At 39.2% G+C, this 17,554-nt stretch overlaps 2 protein-coding genes across 2 annotated transcripts; both read right to left on the bottom strand.

Annotated features, from left to right (window-relative positions):
• Positions 1 to 5,519: 5,519 nt before the first annotated feature.
• On the bottom strand, positions 5,520 to 6,495 carry LOC120853314 (olfactory receptor 11H12-like; the record flags this gene model as incomplete). The annotated part of the gene is given in 2 exon segments (XM_040227045.1): positions 5,520 to 6,459; positions 6,461 to 6,495. Coding segments are annotated over 2 exon segments (975 nt in total), but the record flags the coding sequence as incomplete, so codon positions are not given.
• A 9,237-nt stretch (positions 6,496 to 15,732) lies between these two features.
• On the bottom strand, positions 15,733 to 16,728 carry LOC120853677 (olfactory receptor 11H12-like). The gene has a single exon (XM_040227631.1). The coding sequence runs from the start codon at positions 16,717 to 16,719 to the stop codon at positions 15,733 to 15,735; it is 987 nt and encodes a 328-aa protein (XP_040083565.1). The 5' UTR covers positions 16,720 to 16,728.
• Between the last annotated feature and the right edge of the window lie 826 nt (positions 16,729 to 17,554).

Raw genomic sequence — 17,554 nt, 5'->3', positions numbered from 1 at the left:
AAAAATGTAAATGAGATATGAGCTTTTATATAAACTCTATTAAGAATAATTATTCTTTAAAAATATCCATCTAAAATAGTCTCTCCAGATTGGTGTAACAAAATCTGACCAAATGTTCTAAACCCTTTTAATTGATCTCTTTGATAAAACTTCCTAAATAGAACTCTTTTGAAGTTCTTTTGATCTCTAGCTAACTTTGGGATGTTTCAGAGGGCCCCTGGAACATCCCAAAGAGAGATATTAAACTGTGCTTATTTGGTTGGTTAAATTACATGGAAAAGATTATCAGATGAGTAATAAATCTGCTCAGGTTATAATGTATGGTAAAATTACTAATACAGATATCCTAAAAATTACATGGAGTTTTTAATATTCTGTATGTCCTGGTAAATGGAAAACCTGATGACTTCACAAAAGTTAGCAAAAGGACTGAATGAACCAGTGAATATGTTTATAACTTTTATGGTTTCTATCTGAAAAATTATGGGGTTGAATCTTATGTTTTCAGGGAGTAGGGGAAATCTTCCTCTCAAACTAATTATGACAATACTTTGGTAAAATTAAACGTTATAAACAAAACAATATTTTCTATCTGATGCCTCCAAAAATTGGAAGTTCTTAGGTTTCCAGTAAGTTTATCAAATGAGTTAGGAAGGTTATCTCACGGATACAAAAATCTCAAGAAATTTTTGAGACCTTAAAAAGGGAAGAATTCACCTAGATTTGTTAGGCAAAATCTGTGATAAGCCTTTGGTGTGAGTTTCCCAGCCCTGTTTTATTTTAAAAGTTCAGTCTGAGACTCTATAAATGTTTCAGCAAAATAAAAAGCCTATGATCAATTATGGTTATAAAAATCATCAGACCAAAATCAGTGAGAACAGACCTATTTTGCAAACAAACTAGCCTTAATTTGGTTATATTTAATAAAAATAAGGGTAACTTTAAGGAGAAAAAGATATTTCAAAATGTTAAATACCAGTTTGTTAATGGAGTTCTGCATCTAGTAAGACTCATCTCTCAGATAGTTCTTTGCTGTTATGTGATGTTAATGTAAAATTAATTGAATTCTTGAAGAACACCCTAAGTTTGTTTCTGAAGCTTATCTCAGTAATCTATCTTTGGATGAAGATCAGATGCCTCATGACCTGCAACCAGGACTGGAAAAAGACATAATTTAAGGGACTGTCTCCAACATGGATGGAAGGACTTTTTTATCAGGAGAAACTACACTACATCAGGATGAGAAGAGGACGACATCAGAGGTAGACAGCTTCCCCAAGATGCTGGACCTGATTCATATGATCATTTATGTTTTCTTGACTTCTTAGACCTTTGCATATAATTCAAATGCTTTTCTATCATAGGCCTGATCCTATGCTTGTTTTAAAAATCAGTCCAATTGTTGGGTTTGTGGCCAATTACCTGTGTCTAGTTCTGGGTTACCTTGGTAAATTTCTCTACTACCAGACTCTAACTGGTTGGCCCTGAAAAAATTTACTTAAAAAATTAAATCATACTAAAGATAATCAGTCTAGTGACAGTAGAAAACTGGGCTATGTGCCTTATAGATGGCGCCAAAATATAATTACCCTGGAAGATAAGGATTCTACAGGGCAGACTAAGTCAGATGACCTGAAGATATACTGGGCTACATCTAATGGAAGTTCTTAACATAAGTCTTACTTGTGGCTTTACTAATACTGCTGGCTATGTTATTTGTATTTCACCTGTTTTACAAAATTGCTGTTTCTTACACTGTCAAATATGTGTGTGAGGCCTCTAATAGAATAATATATAGTCCCATATGAGATGATGATGGTAACAGTGTAATTCTAGATATGGCAAGAAGCAACAAGAGGGAATATTTTCCTGGACCAAAAAGCTAGTAAGACAGGTGGTCCAGAGAATTTTGGATACTGTTTTATGGCCTAGTCCAGTAACAGCACATTGAGTAGCCTGTCAACAGAATCTTTGCCAAACCTGAGAATGGACATTCTCAGCACCATGGGATAAAATGGTCATAAAGTGCCCCCCTCATAATCATGGTCAAGTTTATGAGCAAAAAGGGGCTCTGCCAACTGAAGACTGACACTCACCATCTGCATCTACAAAGATTAAATCATGGCCGCTGCAACTGCTGACTTTCAACGCCCCTGAAAGGAGTTCAGGGTGAAAATCAGGAATGAGGCACTCTGTGCTCTGGGGAAAACTGGCAGACAGGCCTTCAGATAGTTAAATCTTTTCAGGAGAAGATTTTATGAGTCCCAATTCTTGCATCTTCTCGTACCTAGAGAAACACTGACGTCATTAACGGTGAAATCTGCTTTGGCTATTAAAGAAAAGTTTACAATTAAAAGTCAAAATAGAGTAGCTATGGTTCAGATATCCTGAGAAATAACTAGGTGATGCTATGGGTGTACTTTCAGATTAGACCTTGTATTGCTAAACACTTGAGTTTTCTGAGTCGTATCAGGCTTGGATGCAACCATTTTCAAAACAATGTCTGCTGGAAGCTAGACCTTACTTTTTATAAAACTAGGCAACTGGCTACATGGCTACAAGTCTCCCTGAAGTGCCAGGTCCCGACTGGGTTTCAGGCCTATTCTTCTAAAAAGAAATGAGATTGATTTTGTCTATTAAATTCCAGTTATCACTCCTCCAACTACTTCTAATTGGGTCTGTTACATCAAAATGGCAGACCAAGAGGTTAGGATTTTAATCATACAAGACTCAGATCTAGAACTTGGAACTCAGAAATACTTCCAATTCAGTGTCTATACTCCAAGCTGGGGCAGTCCTATGCCCCATTTTGACAGGAAGTTATCACAGTCATAGTTGCCTAGTTCCCTAAAATTAAACCTGAGCGGGACTCTGTGGGGATCTGGAGTACAGATCTGTTCTGTGTTCTCCATTTCTTATCTGTAGGATATAGACTTTGTTCAGCCTCCTTGACCTTCCCTGAATTCCAAAGCTTGGTTTCAAACAATTGCTAATCAGGGAAGGGAGGGGATGCAAAAACAGAAACAATCAAAGGTTGGTACAGCCCCCAGACAGAGTCCTGGTTCCTACTCAAAGAAATATGCATAACAATATATTTGAGCCCCCACCCAGGTGGAAGATGGTAACTTCAGACTGAACACAAGATTCCTGGAGCACAGCTCTGTTGTCTCACCACCAACCAATCAGAAGCGATCACAAACCCTGCAACCCTCACCCCAAATGTTGCCTTCTGTTTCCAGGACCAGAGATGACCATCCTGTTAGGTCTCCTGTTTGGCCCTTGTCTATTTCATCTCTGAGAGGGGCCAACTAAATTGCTGTTACTACGAGGGTGGAAGTTGGTTTCAGATGTGGAACACCCCAACTTAGATCAGGTAGAGAGAGAGACTTCTGCTCTATTAGGCAGGCCTACACCCATGCACAGCAGGAAGAAGTTACAGAAGAAAGAGACCTCCGCCCCAATTTCCAAGAAGTATCTTGAGTATGAAGTCTCTCAGGGGGGCCTATGTGCTGTGTTAGGGGAAAAAATGTTGTTTTTATGTGAATCACTCAGGGGTAGTCAGGGAGTGCCTGGCCAAGATAAGAGAAGGGCTGGGTCAGAGAAAAAGAGAAAGAAAAATATCTCAAACCTGATTTGAATCCTGGTTCAATTCATCCCCCTGGTTTGAAACTCTCATATCCTCCTTGGTAGGGCCCCTGATTATCTTGTTACTGCTACTCACCCTCTGGCCATGCTTACTAAACTAACTAGTGGCCTTCATTAAAAGCCGCATCAATGCGGTGCAGCTCATGGTGCACAGATCCCAATATATGGCCTTGCCAACGGTCCCCTTAGTGGGAGACAATATAGAGCTGACCCCAGACCCATGATTGGGTCTGTCCTGGATCCTAGAGAAGCGGAGGTTGAAGAATCTAAGCTACTCCATTTTGTAAGGTTGTGGGAAAAGAGCCTTTGGAAATCCAAGAGCCTTTGGAAATCCCCTGACCTCACCCCACCACCTGTGAACCAATCAGAACCCTTGGCCAGCCCGGGAAATTCAAATCAAGCCTGGGAAAGGAGAACCAATCAGAACTCAACACCTAACCCTTCACCAGAAGGTGACCAATCAGACCCGGAGACTCCCGTTTTTTCGAATTTTTCGTGCGATAATACCCTGTATAAGCAATGTAACCCAGAGCTCAGGGCTCCTCCCTATAGCTGCTGCATCGGTATTGGTGGGAGCCCCAGCTTGAGCTTGGTAATAAAAACTCTCTTGCTTTTGCATTGGATATTGGCTCCCTGGTGGTCATTGGGAGATTTTGCAACTTGGGCATAACAATGTCATTAGGCTAGCTTGACTTTTATTGTCAGAAATTTTGGATGATTGCTTTTAAGGGCTTATTTAGTAGGAATGATCATAACAAAATAATAAAGTAAAAAATGATAGGAACCACAGTCAGAAAAGAATATACTTCCTTCTTTTATTTACAACTAGCTGACTAAACATAAAACTGACATAATTATAATTGTATTAACCCTAGAATTAATAATCTAAATTTCCAAAAGAGTAAAAACATTTTTATCCCAGATGTATCACATGAACTATCAAGAAAACACTGATATGTGTACATTTCTCATTTAATATGCAGTCAGCATAAGAACTCAACACTTCTACTTATCTGAATAATGTTAGCACTTTATGATTATAATGACCCTATAGATGATTAATTTCATAGCCTAATATAAGTTATTATCACTAGACTCGTTTTTGAAGATTAGATAACAATATAATTCTGGTTATTTTATGTTAGACTATCAGTTCTGTTCAGTCGCTCAGTCGTGTCTGACTCTTTGCGACCCCATGAATTGCAGCACGCCAGGCCTCCCTGTCCATCACCAACTCCCGGAGTTCACTCAGACTCGCATCCATCGAGTCAGTGATGCCATCCAGCCATCTCATCCTCTGTTGTCCCCTTCTCCTCCTGCCCCCAACCCCTCTCAGCATCAAAGTCTTTTCCAATGAGTCAACTCTTTGCATGAAGTGGCCAGAGTGCTGGAATTTCAGCTTTAGCATCATTCCTTCCAAAGGTATCCCAGGGCTGATCTCCTTCAGAATGGACTGGTTGGATCTCCTTGCAGTCCAAGGCACTCTCAAGAGTCTTCTCCAACACCACAGTTCAAAAGCATCAGTACTTCGGCGCTCAGCTTTCTCCACAGTCCAACTCTCACATCCATACATGACTACTGGAAAAACCATAGCGTTGACTAGACGGACCTTAATCGGCAAAGTAATGTCTCTGCTTTTGAATATGCTATATAGGTTGGTCATAACTTTTCTTCCAAGGAGTAAGCGTCTTTTAATTTCATGGCTGCAGTCCCCATCTGCAGTGATTTTGGAGCCCCCAAAATAAAGTCTGACACTGTTTCCACTGTTTTCCCATCTATTTCCCATGAAGTGATGGGACTGGATGCCATGATCTTTGTTTTCTGAATGTTGAGCTTTAAGCTGACCTGATAATGGATGGAGCATCTAGAATGTCTTACATTATGTTGAAACTCCCCATAACTTTTCTCAGGGCTGTCTTTATCTCCTTATTCCGGAGGCTATAAATGAGGGGGTTGAAGAATGGGGTCACTATAGCATAGAACAAAGTTGCAACTTTCTGCATCTCAGCAGAATGTCTGAGCCCTGGGTTCACATACATGATCATCAGAGAGCCATAGAACAGGGATACCACAGCCAGATGAGACCCACAGGTGGAGAAGGCTTTCTGTCTCCCAGTCGTTGAAGACATATGCAACACAGCTGTTAGCACAAGAGTATAGGACCCGAGGATGAAGAGGAAGTTACCAAAGATAACTATTGAGCTTAGACTGTAGCAAAGCAATTGGGTTTTGGGGGCAGAGACACATGCCAATGCGAACAGTGGCCCTGGGTCACACACAACATGGTCAATGATGTTTGGTCCACAGAAGGGCATCCGAGAAATGAGAACAATGGGGATCAGGAACCACAGAAATCCACAGACCCAGCAGATCAGGACCAGTTTGGCACAGAGATGCCCAGTCATGATATTAGGGTAGTGCAAGGGATGGCAGATAGCAAGGTACCGATCAAAGGCCATAACGGTCAAATGCAAGCATTCAGTTGCTCCCAAGGAAGAAAAGAAATAAAACTGTAGGAAACATCCAACAAAGGAGATGGTCTTTTTATCTGAGAGGAAGTTGACCAACATCTTGGGGACTGTAGAAGAGACATACCAGATCTCTAGAAAGGAGAAATTCCCGAGGAATATGTACATGGGGATGTGGAGTCGCTGGTCACACCATAAAGCACAAATAATGGCCCCATTTCCTGTTATGGTCAGAGCATATATTGTAAGGAAGAGTGAGAAGAGGAGGCTCTGAATCTTCCACTCATACGAAAAACCTAGGAGTATAAATTCTCTTACAAAGACAAAGTGGGAATCTGGCTCAGATGTTCATGTTCATTGGATCAGTAACCTGCAACATCAACAGACACGTATTTGTCAGTTAGGACTACCTTCAAATGTGTCCCTGTTTAAGAATTAAGAGAAGACAAATACAAACTGGGGCACAGTAGATAGCTGGCTTCACAGAAACAAACTTTTGCTTACCTCTAAATCTTTTCCTTACTATGATATCACTAAAAAACTTTAAAGTCATTTTGTAAGCATGTTATTCTTTGGGGAAAGCATGATCTATAATAGTTTCTCATAGATTTGATAGCATATATCAGAAAGTGTTAGTCGCTTAGTAGTGTCCAACTTTTTGTGATCCCATGGACTGTACCCCTCTAGGCTCCTCTGTCCATGGGATTCTCCAGGCAAGAATACTGGAGTGGGTTGCCATTCCCTTCTTCAGGGGATATTCCTGATCAAGGGATTGAACCTTCATCTCCTGAATTGCAGGTGAATTCTTTACTGTCTGTGCCACCAGGGAAGCCCCATAACATAAATTTGCTCTTAATAAATGTACTAGTTTCTTTCCCTAAACCCATTTTGTGGGGCAACAGACTCAGTAAAGAAGGTTTTAATTTTACTATATATCTTTCAGTTAAATGTGCTACTTAACATACCATTCAACAGTGAAACAAGTGACTATGTTTTACCAACTTGTTAGAATTCATTTAAAGTCAATACTTTTGCATTTCTGCTTAAGCACCATAAAAATGTAAGGCCATAATATTACTTACTGACATTGACTTTTAATATTGTACTGTTGCAATGTCTTCTGTAGAAAGCAGTGGCTTGACATTTCCACTTAATCTTTCTCCTAGATGGAAGTTTGTAAATAAACCTAGGTATGAGACTTTATATTTTTAAGGTTTTTTTTTTCCACAAAATTTTGGGATGTGTCTTTATATTTTCAACCATGGAGTCACAAAGAGTCAGACATGACTGAGTGACTGAACTGATTATATACTCATTTGAAATAAACAATTTCCATTACATGAGAGAAATCAAATGGTTTCTTGGTCACAAGTAAACTTCTTTCATCCTACATTCTCATGAAAACTATGACAAGAATAGGAATACCCTGAAATATTTCGTGTGTGGCAATATGCAGGAGTGTGAGTCCTAAAAATTGTGAGGGTTTATATTATGGGCACAAACACACAATTTTCAGAAGGAATTTTTTTCCCCACCTATTCTCCACACCAGTGCTCTGCGAAGTCTTCTATAATGATGTGGTGGAAGGAATTAAAACTCCTTCATTTAATAATATGAATCTTTTCAAAACTGCTCCAAATCGGAAACATTAATAAATCAGCATAAAGAAACCATAGAATAAACGAGACTGACAAAGAGGTGTCAGGACTCTCTGCTGTGCTCAAAAAATAAAGGTGTTGTGGTTTTGATATAGATTGAATCTCTAGGGACCTGTCTAAATAGCTATATCTTCTTGTCTTCAGATGGATAAAGAATTTATTGCTGCACAAAAATTAAGATTGCACTTTCTTTACCACAGATTCTTCTGGGATTTGGCCTCTATAGCATTAAAGAAGTTCTCCAAGCCAATGGTTCATTAAAAGTTAAACTATTGTATATTCTCTGAGGAATCAGTAAAGAGCAGTGACTTACTCTGAGGCCCTATTGTTTACAAATCACTTGCCCATCTGAAATATGGATTCCAAAAGTTTCCAGAAGGCACAGTTTGAGGAGAAATAAGATACAATGTGTCACAAAAGATTCTTATAGCAATATTTCAAAGATCATCGGGCATATTTTGGAGGATAAGAAAGTGATGGGCAGAGAACCCAATGAGGCAAATGTTCAGGTGAAGAAACTGTAGGGCATTGAGGATGAAGATTTGGAGAATTTAGAAATAGCTTATAGCATAGTGTTCTTTAGATATGAGAGAAGTATTAAAGTTAATTGACTGAAATACTTCAGAGGCACATGTGACTTCCTAGTTAATATGAGACATCAAATTTTTTTTACCCTTCAATTTTTACCTTCAGCCATTTAGGGTTTACCTAGTGTACTAAAACAGCCAGGTGAGAATGAAAGCTCATATCACATAGCATAAAATGATTGCGGACATCAGGAATATATGCCTTGGAACTCTGGTCTGTGAACCACAAGCTGCTTGAGAATGCTCATGTGCTCAGTCACTAAGTTGTGTCCGACTCTTTGCAACCCCATGGACCACAGCCAGCCGGAATCCTCTGCATAGGATTTTCCAGGCAAGAATACTGGAGTGGGAATATTTAAACGTAAATTGCTCACACTAAAAGTGATATTCCCTGGTGGCTCAGATAGTAAAGAATCTACTTGCAATGCAGGAGATCCGGGTTCAATCCCTGGACCTGGAAGAGATCCTGGAGAAGGAAATGGTTACTCACACCAGTATTCTTGCTCGGGAAATCCCATGCACAAAGGAACCTGGAGGGCTATAGTTCATAGTGTCACAAAGAGTCAGATAGAACAGAGGAACACTTTCAAACTGAGAGACTAAAGGGGAAATAGATTACTTAGACTTTTATTACCTTTTAGTGATACTACTTCAGTCCTTAGAAACGCTTAAAACATTGCTTTGATCTTGTTATTTGCCTGCTTAAAAACCACCACTGGTTTCCTTATGTAAAATTTCCCCAGTTCTCCACAAATAAACTTCAAATGCTTTTCTCATCTTACCTTTTCCTACTCCCCCTTTCAGATAAATTGAATAACATTTCATTCTCTGAGTACCTTTCAGTTTCTCATATTTGCATTTTGTGGTCATTTTGCTTATTGGAAATCCTCATTACCACCCTCTGCACCTGCAAAACCCCATCTATCCTTCAATCTCTAGTTCAAATGACATTTTCCCATAATACTTCTCCTTATTCCCCTAATGGCAGCAACTTTTCCACCTCTGAAATTTTATTTAACTGTCTTTGTATTTTTCTTATGATACTTATCAGAAACTTCTTTGTGTTGTCCTTAGTTATATACTTATATTTTCTCCCTTCCCAGATTATAAAGTATCTGGAGGCAGACAGCTATTATTGTTTACCTTTTAACCAGCAAACAGATAAAAATACATTGCATTTATTGGCCCTCATGAAATATTTGATTAAATGTTTTTTTTTTTTTTTGCTATATGAGTTTTCTTATTTGTAAAATCAGCACCTTTGAACCAAAGTTATGGCAGAAAGTGAAGAAGAACTAAAGAGCCTCTTGATGAAAGTGAGAGAGGAGAGTGAAAAAGTTGGCTTAAAGCTCAACATTCAGAAAATGAAGATCATGGCATCCAGTCCCATCACTTCATGGCAAATAGATGGAGAAAAAGTGGAAACAGTGGCTGACTTTATTTTGGGGGGGCTCCAGAATCACTGCAGATGGGGACTGCAGCCATGAAATTAGACGCTTACTCCTTGGAAGGAAAGTTATGACCAACTTAGACATTGTATTAAAAAGCAGAGACATTACTTGCCAACAAAGATCTGTCTAGTCAAGGCTATGGTTTTTCCAGTGGTCATGTATAGATGTGAGATTTGGACTGTGAAGAAAGCTGAACGCCGAAGAATTGATGCTTTTGAACTGTGGTGTTGGAGAAGACTCTTGAGAGTCCCTTGGACTGCAAGGAGACCCAACCAGTCCATTCCAAAGGAGATCAGTCCTGGGTATTCATTGGAACGACTGATGCTGAAGCTGAAACTCCAATACTTTGGGCACCTGATGCAAAGAGCTGACTCATTGGAAAAGACCCTGATGTGGGGTAAGATTGAAGGCAGGAGAAGGGATGACAGAGGATGAGATGGTTGGATGGCATCATTGACTCAATAGGCATGAGTTTGAGTAAGCTCTGGGAGTTGATGATGGACAGGGAAACCTGGTGTGCTGCAGTCCATGGGGTTGTGAAGAGTCGGACACGACTAAGCAACTGAACTGAACTGAACTTGAACCAAAGTAAAAAAAAAAAAAAAATTCAAAGTGCATTATAGTATTACTCTACATCTACAGATAATAAAGAGATTCAGTCAGGGAGAGCTCTATATAGGTTAAAATCATTATGAGAGATTTAGAAAATTCATTCAAGAAATGGTTTGAAATGTGACATAGAACAGTCCTACTCCAAGTGCAGTTAATGTATTAGCATAGTCCTCAAGTTGTTAGCCGGAGAAGGCAATGGCACCCCACTCCAGTACTCTTGCCTGGAAAATCCCATGGACGGAGGAGCCTGGTGGGCTGCAGTCCATGGGGTCACTAAGTGTCAGACACGACTTCGCGACTTCGCTTTCACTTTTCACTTTCATGCATTGGAGTAGGAAATGACAACCCACTCCAGTGTTCTTGCCTGGAGAATCCCAGGGATGGAGGAGCCTGGTGGGCTGCCATCTATGGGGTCGCACAGAGTTGGACATGACTGAAGTGACTTAGTAGCAACAGCAGCAGCAAATTGTTAGCTGTCTGTGATAAATTCAGATTCTAAGATGAAGCATTTAGAAACTTTCATAGTCGACTAGTTTGTGATGTGTCAAATCTAATAATATAAAAGTTAGCTATATTTCTGTTTTTATATTTCATTTTCTAGTTATTAATTTTTTTATTTTATGAAACTATTAATCTTCGCTGCAATGAATTGGGGTCTATTCACTTCAGTAAAAGGCACTGGCTTACAGGACAAGCAGAATTCAAACTGAATGAGGAGGGCACACTAAATAGGAGAACTATGTGTGGGGTACATGGGTCATTAGGCTTTGATGTTCATCTTTGAAGTTGATAAGAGAGAAGAAAAAGAAGACAGAGGTGGGTGGGAAGAAAGCCTTAGTTAGGGTAAGGAAAATGCTTTGGTTAAGCCAGAGAATTAAAGAGGAAGAGGCAGAGTAGAGACCAATCCCAAATTAACAAAATGCTCCCTTAAAGTAATGTCTTTGAAAGACCATGGTATAGAAAGACTACTTTCTGAAGTGTCTTTTCTGTTTGGGCTGCTTCAACAGAAATACTATGATCTATATGTGCCACATAAACAGAATTTTATTTCTCACAGATCTAGAGGCTAGGAAATCCAAGATCAAGGCATCAGCAGTTAGAGTATCTGGTGAAAGCATACTTCTTGTTTAGACAGCCTTGTTAACACTGTAACATTACATGGTGGGAGGGATGAAGGAGCTCTGGGGTCTTTTTTCAAAGGGCACTAATCCCATTTATGATGGCTCCATTGTCATCACCTATTCACCTAAAGGCCCCAAATCCTAATAGGATACCATCACGCTGGAGGTCTGGATTTCAACATCTGAATTTTGGAGGGACACAAACGTTCAGATTATAGCGTAAAGGTTATAAACATTCCAAGGAAAAGGAGCATAGCCATCCCTCCATATCTGTGGGGGGATTGTTTCCAGGATCCCCTAAGGTAAAAATCCAGGGAATGTCAAGTCCCTTACATAAAAATGGCACAGTATAGTCAGGTCTTTGATACTGTAGATTCTCCATGCCCGGTGCACCAGACACAGAGGGCTGGCAGTATTTTCAGATTTAGCAGTGGAAGCAATTCTGATTCACAACTAACAAATTGTTTTGTTTTGAAATGTGAGAGCATGTATATAGAGGTATATAGAGAGCATTTATATTATAAGATAGAACACCAGGCTGCTATATTTCTTTAGTGCAGCAACAGAAATATTACATGATATTGAATGATATCTGTACAGTGGAGAAGAGTATTTTCAGGAACTGCCCGATTTGAAGCAAATTCTTTTCCTATCAAAAGTCAGATAGGTCTATGTTTCCTGAGAAGCAGAACAGAGTATGTGGAGAGAGAGAAAGAGAGAGAGGGGCATAAGAAGAGAGGAAGAGGGGTGAGGAGAGAGGGAAAGAGAGACTGAGACCACTCTCAGATTACAGGTAACTGCAATCTATAATTCTGCATGTCCTATGTTCTTTCATACAAGGACATTGGTTTTTTACATTGGTAATTCAGTGTTTGCATGTTCACTTGCTCGTAACTCATGTTAAGATAGTCTTTGTCAGTCATATTACTGAGAAAACCATCTTGTGCTTCAACATACTAACATCTCTGCTTTGTGATTCAGCAACATGTATGTTACTGATAAACTCTATATTTCTATATTGATGTACTCTTTATTATTTCTCTCTAATCTGAGTATACAGTGTTTTGACTTGTTAACTCTTTATTATACTGCCCACATTTTTAGCTACATTCTAGTAATTGAGCATTTGGGATAGAAAATTAACTTCCAAATTAGAACTTGTAATGAGAGCAAATTCCCTGTGAACATAAGCATGAAGTATTATAACAATGGAGATATTTTAGGGTTTACTCTTTGCCACACTCTCTGATAAGCAGATTGATTAATTTCATCCTCACAATGGCACTAGCAAGAAAGCTCTATCATTATCGCTTCTTTAAATATGAGTTAATGGAGGCATATACGAATTCATGCAGTTAGTGGGGACAGAATTTAAATTCAGGGAGTCCGGTTCTGACCGTTACCACATATTGCCTGTTAACTGCAAATTATTTGTAACCTGCTATCAAGATAGTTAAGTAGCCTTGTGAGCTTCCTGACGTACCTCTGATTTTAGTTTCAGAGGTGGTGGGCATTCCCTTGGGAGCTCAGAATCAGTCTGATAGCATCCCTCCTGTCTCAAGCCCTATCCACAGGGCCTTTTCTGAAGACACAATGGCTCATTTGGTGCACCAGTCAATGTGTTTTTGGAAACATGAGTAGTCAATATCTCCCTGTGCAACCATGGTTAGTCAGTAAATGTCTTAGACCTGTGCCATTCAAATGAACAATTCTCAGAGGTTCTAGTGGAATCAAATTTTCATTGGTCATAGTAGCTTCTTCTCATTCCTCATTCCTACTACCTGAAACCACCTTCTATTAATAATAAACTACCTGCATGTTTCTTCTTTTATGACAATCCAAAACAAGACACCCTTTTTTAGTTGTGTTGGAAAGAAAAACTTGTAAACCATTTGTTACCATCATCTGTTAAATCCATTCACTTTCACAGTAGAGTGATCATTATTTCAAATTATTTGTTTAGTGACCCAACTAGAAGCTTATATACCCAAACAATGCAAAATATTAAGGTCAGAATTGGTGAATGGTAGGCTTTATATCTGAAGTGGGATAAAAGCAATTGTGAAAGAGGATGTGTGAAATAAGCCCATTTGAAACTTCAATAAAAGATGTGTTCTTAGGCACAGCAGCTTTAGGAAAATGTGCATATGTAAGTTGAGAATCTAGAAATTGAACCATGCATGCTTGTGTGACTTTTAGAAAGTCTTCACGTATCCCGGGGGTAAACAAGTCCCAGTTTTGAAGACTTAATTCTCTAGAACACTGTAAACACACACACACACACACTCACAGGCCAAAATTAAACTAAACAAACACATGGTATTTTGGCTATAAATGGAGAAAACATAATCTAGTTTATGTCTCAAGGAAAGTTGAGAGGGAGAGCTGCTGTAAAAGGGCTTTGCCAAAAGTTATAGGAAGTGACTTTCATGAAGGCTCTGAGATTTTGATTCCAATAAAGAACATGAGAACAAAGAATTCATTAACATTCATATTTAATTAATATTTATTATGTACTTTCTATGTACTGTTTTAGGAACTTTTGGACTCATAATTTATTAAAACATTACACTAATTGTCTCTGGGGATGGCAGTTACCATTTCAATTTTAGTTGAAGTTACCTGCCAAATTCACAGTTGATTAATGGAAGAATTGAGTTTCTACCTAGATCTTTTGATTTTAAGTCTCACATCCTTTCAAAGATATCATAGTAGGATTGAAAAATAAATCTATTTTTAGTTTTTAAGGAACATTCATACTGTTCTCCATGGTGGCTGTATCAGTTTAGATTCCTACCAACTGTGTAGGAGGGTTCCTTTTTCTCCACACCCTCTCTAGCATTTATTGCTTGTAGATTTTCTGATAGCCATTCTGAGTTGTGTGAGATGATACCTCCTTGTAGTTTTGATTTGCATTTCTGTAGTAACTAGTGATACTGAGCATATTTTCATGTGCTTTTTAGCTGCATGTCTTCTTTGGAGAAATGTCTCTGTACATTCTCTGCCCACTTTTTGACTGGGTTGTTTTTTTTTTTTTCCATGTTGAGATGCATAAGCTGTTTGTATATTTTGGAGATTAATCCCTTGTCAGTTGTTTCATTTGCAAAAACTAAAAACAGAACTACCATATGATACAAAAATTCCACTCCTGGCATATACTTGGAGAAAATCATAAACTGAAAAGATACATGTACTCCAATGTTCATTGCAGCACTATTTATAATAGCCAAGACATGGAAGCAATCATAAATGTCCATCAACAGGGTACAAGATAAAGAAGATGTTGTACATATATACAATGGAATATTAGTCATAAAAAAGATCAAATAATGCCATTTGCAGTAACATGTATGGATGTATAGATCATCATATTGAGTAAAGTAAGTTGGATACAGAAAAACAAATATCATATGATATTGCTTATATGCACAATCTAAAAAAACAAGGGTATAAATGAACTTATTTATGAAACAGAAGTAGAGTCACAAATGTAGAAAGCAAACTCATGGTTGCCAGGGGATAAGGGGTGAGGGAGGGATAAATTAGGAGATTGGGACTGACATATACACACTACTATATATAAAACATAACTAATAAGAACTTGCTGTGTAGCACAGGGAACTCTACTCTGTAATAGCCTATATAAGAGAAGAATTTAAAAAAAGAGTGAATATACATATGTGTATAACTGTTTCACTTTGCTGTACACCTGAAACTAACAACATTGTGAGTCAACTATTTTTTATGAAAATTAAAAAAATATTAATAAAAAAAGAAAAACAAGAAATCTAGTTAGAAGTTAAACAGAACCCAAGGCTTTCCCCAACCTCATCACAAAATATACATGTCTGCTATGATGTTGACTGAAGTTTCCCTAACACTAATCCTGACTGCCCACGATCCCAGGCAAAATTAGTTGTTTTTTCCTTGTGTTTCATATATTGTACATATATTGGTTAGAATATTTATTGCATTTTATAGTAATTATTTTCTTACCTGTCTGCACCATTAGAATGCAATTTGAGGAAGAGATTGTGCCTGATTTATCTTCATAATTATATTCGCAATATAGTGCCAAGTGCAGTGTCTAACATGAAGGAGGCATTCAGTTACTATTTACTGAACGGATGATGGTACAAATGTGTGAAAGTTCAAGGATGGCCATTTTACCCACATCACACTAAACCAGATTATCCCACATTCCTCCTGCACCTGTTGCCAAAGACTTTTAAAGAAATTTTAAACTTTTCCAGAACTTTCCAGAGAGCTTTTTTCATATCCTTATTCCTGAGACTGTAAATCAAAGGGTTGATGAGTGGAGTCACCATAGCATAGAACAAAGTCATGATTTTCGGCAACAACGTGGAGTGGCTGGATCCAGGGCTCACATGCATCACCATAATGGTCCCATAGAACAGCAGCACCACAGCCAAATGGGACCCACAGGTGGAAAAGGCCTTTTGTCGACTGGATGCCGAGGGCAATTGAAGAACAGCAAGTAGAACCAGGGCATAGGAGATGAGGATGAAAAGGAAGCTAAGGAGGATGATGAGGGAGCTTAGAGTATAGCTGGTGAGCTTGGACATGGGAGCAGGAACACATGAAAGGGTCAGCAGTGGGCCTGAGTCACATACAAAGTGATCAATTGCATTAGGGCCACAGAAAGGCAGTTGGGAAATGAGAATAACAGGCACCAGATACCAGAGAAAGCCACATATCCAACAAACAATCACTAGGTTGAAACAACGTCTACCAGTCATAATTGTGGCATAATGCAGAGGATGGCAGATGGCAAAGTATCGATCAAATGACATTGCTGAGAGACAGAAGCACTCAGTGGAGCCCATGGAAAAGAAAAAATATAATTGAAGGAAGCAACCAGTGAAAGAGATGGCCTTGCTCTCTGAGAGGAAGTTGATCAGTGTGTTTGGAACAGTGGAGTTGACATACCAGATCTCCAGGAATGCAAAATTCCCCAGCAGGATGTACATGGGGGTGTGGAGATGCTGGTCCCAACACACAGCACAGATAATGGCTCCATTTCCTATGAGAGTCAGGAGGTAGATGATGGAGAAGAACATAAACAGAATGACCTGAATCTCCTTGCTGCACGGAAAACCCAGAAGGATGAATTCACGCACTGATTCAGAATGGGATGCTGATTCGGAGATGTTCATTTAGTCTGTAAGCTGTGCTGCAGTGAAACATTATTATTGTGAGGCCAAATCCAAACAACTGAGCGTAACACACAAGGCCCTTCGCAATCTGATCTTTACCTACTTATTTAACCTCACCTCTTGAGTTTTATGTCCCAGATAAGAAAGGAATAATCACATTTCTGTCGAATGATGTGCTATTCTTCCTACCTAAGATTGCTGTTGCTCCTCCTTTTGGGCTTCCCGCGGGTGGCGCTAATGGCAAAGAACCTGCCTGCTACCGCAGAAGACGTAAGAGACAGGGGTTGATCCCTCGGTAGGGAAGATCCCCTGAAGGACGGCATGGCAACCCACTCTGGCAATTTTGCCTGGAGAATCCCACGGACAGAGGAGCCTCGCAGACTACAGTCCATAGGGTGGAAAAGAGTCGGACACAACTGAAGGAGCTTAGCTCGCACACACGTAGCGCACACACACACACCTTCCTTTCTACCTCCGTCTCTTTCTCCCCTCCCTTTCTTCCCTTCACCCCTCCCTCCATCCCTCCCTCTTTCCTTCCTTTCTTCTTTCTTGCCCATCCCTTCTGGATCCCTTCCTTTCTCTTTCTCCATCTTTTTACTGTTTATTTACATTTTCTCCTTTGATCGAATAATTTGTACTTGCAATCTACACCGTTTACTGATTGCCTCCTTCTGAAATATTGCTGGACTTCACCGTCAATGGTAACTCTTTGTTTTTGCCATAGCATCTGACATATGTGTATGTAAACTTATACTATGCCTTCTTGTAACTGGTCACTTTTCTATCTCTTTACCAGTCTGAGCTTCATGAAGGCAGAGATGTATTTTTCATCTTC

Source organism: Oryx dammah, unplaced genomic scaffold, assembly GCF_014754425.2.
Source record: "Oryx dammah isolate SB20612 unplaced genomic scaffold, SCBI_Odam_1.1 HiC_scaffold_26, whole genome shotgun sequence".
In the NCBI taxonomy this organism is placed as follows: Eukaryota; Metazoa; Chordata; class Mammalia; order Artiodactyla; family Bovidae; genus Oryx; species Oryx dammah.
Note: the sequence above shows the minus strand (reverse complement) of the source record. Positions and strands in the feature narration are given on the sequence as shown.

Excerpts from the sequence above, each read along its gene's own strand:
- LOC120853677 (XM_040227631.1), bottom strand. The coding sequence starts at position 16,719 with ATGAACATCTCCGAATCAGCATCCCATTCTGAATCAGTGCGTGAATTC.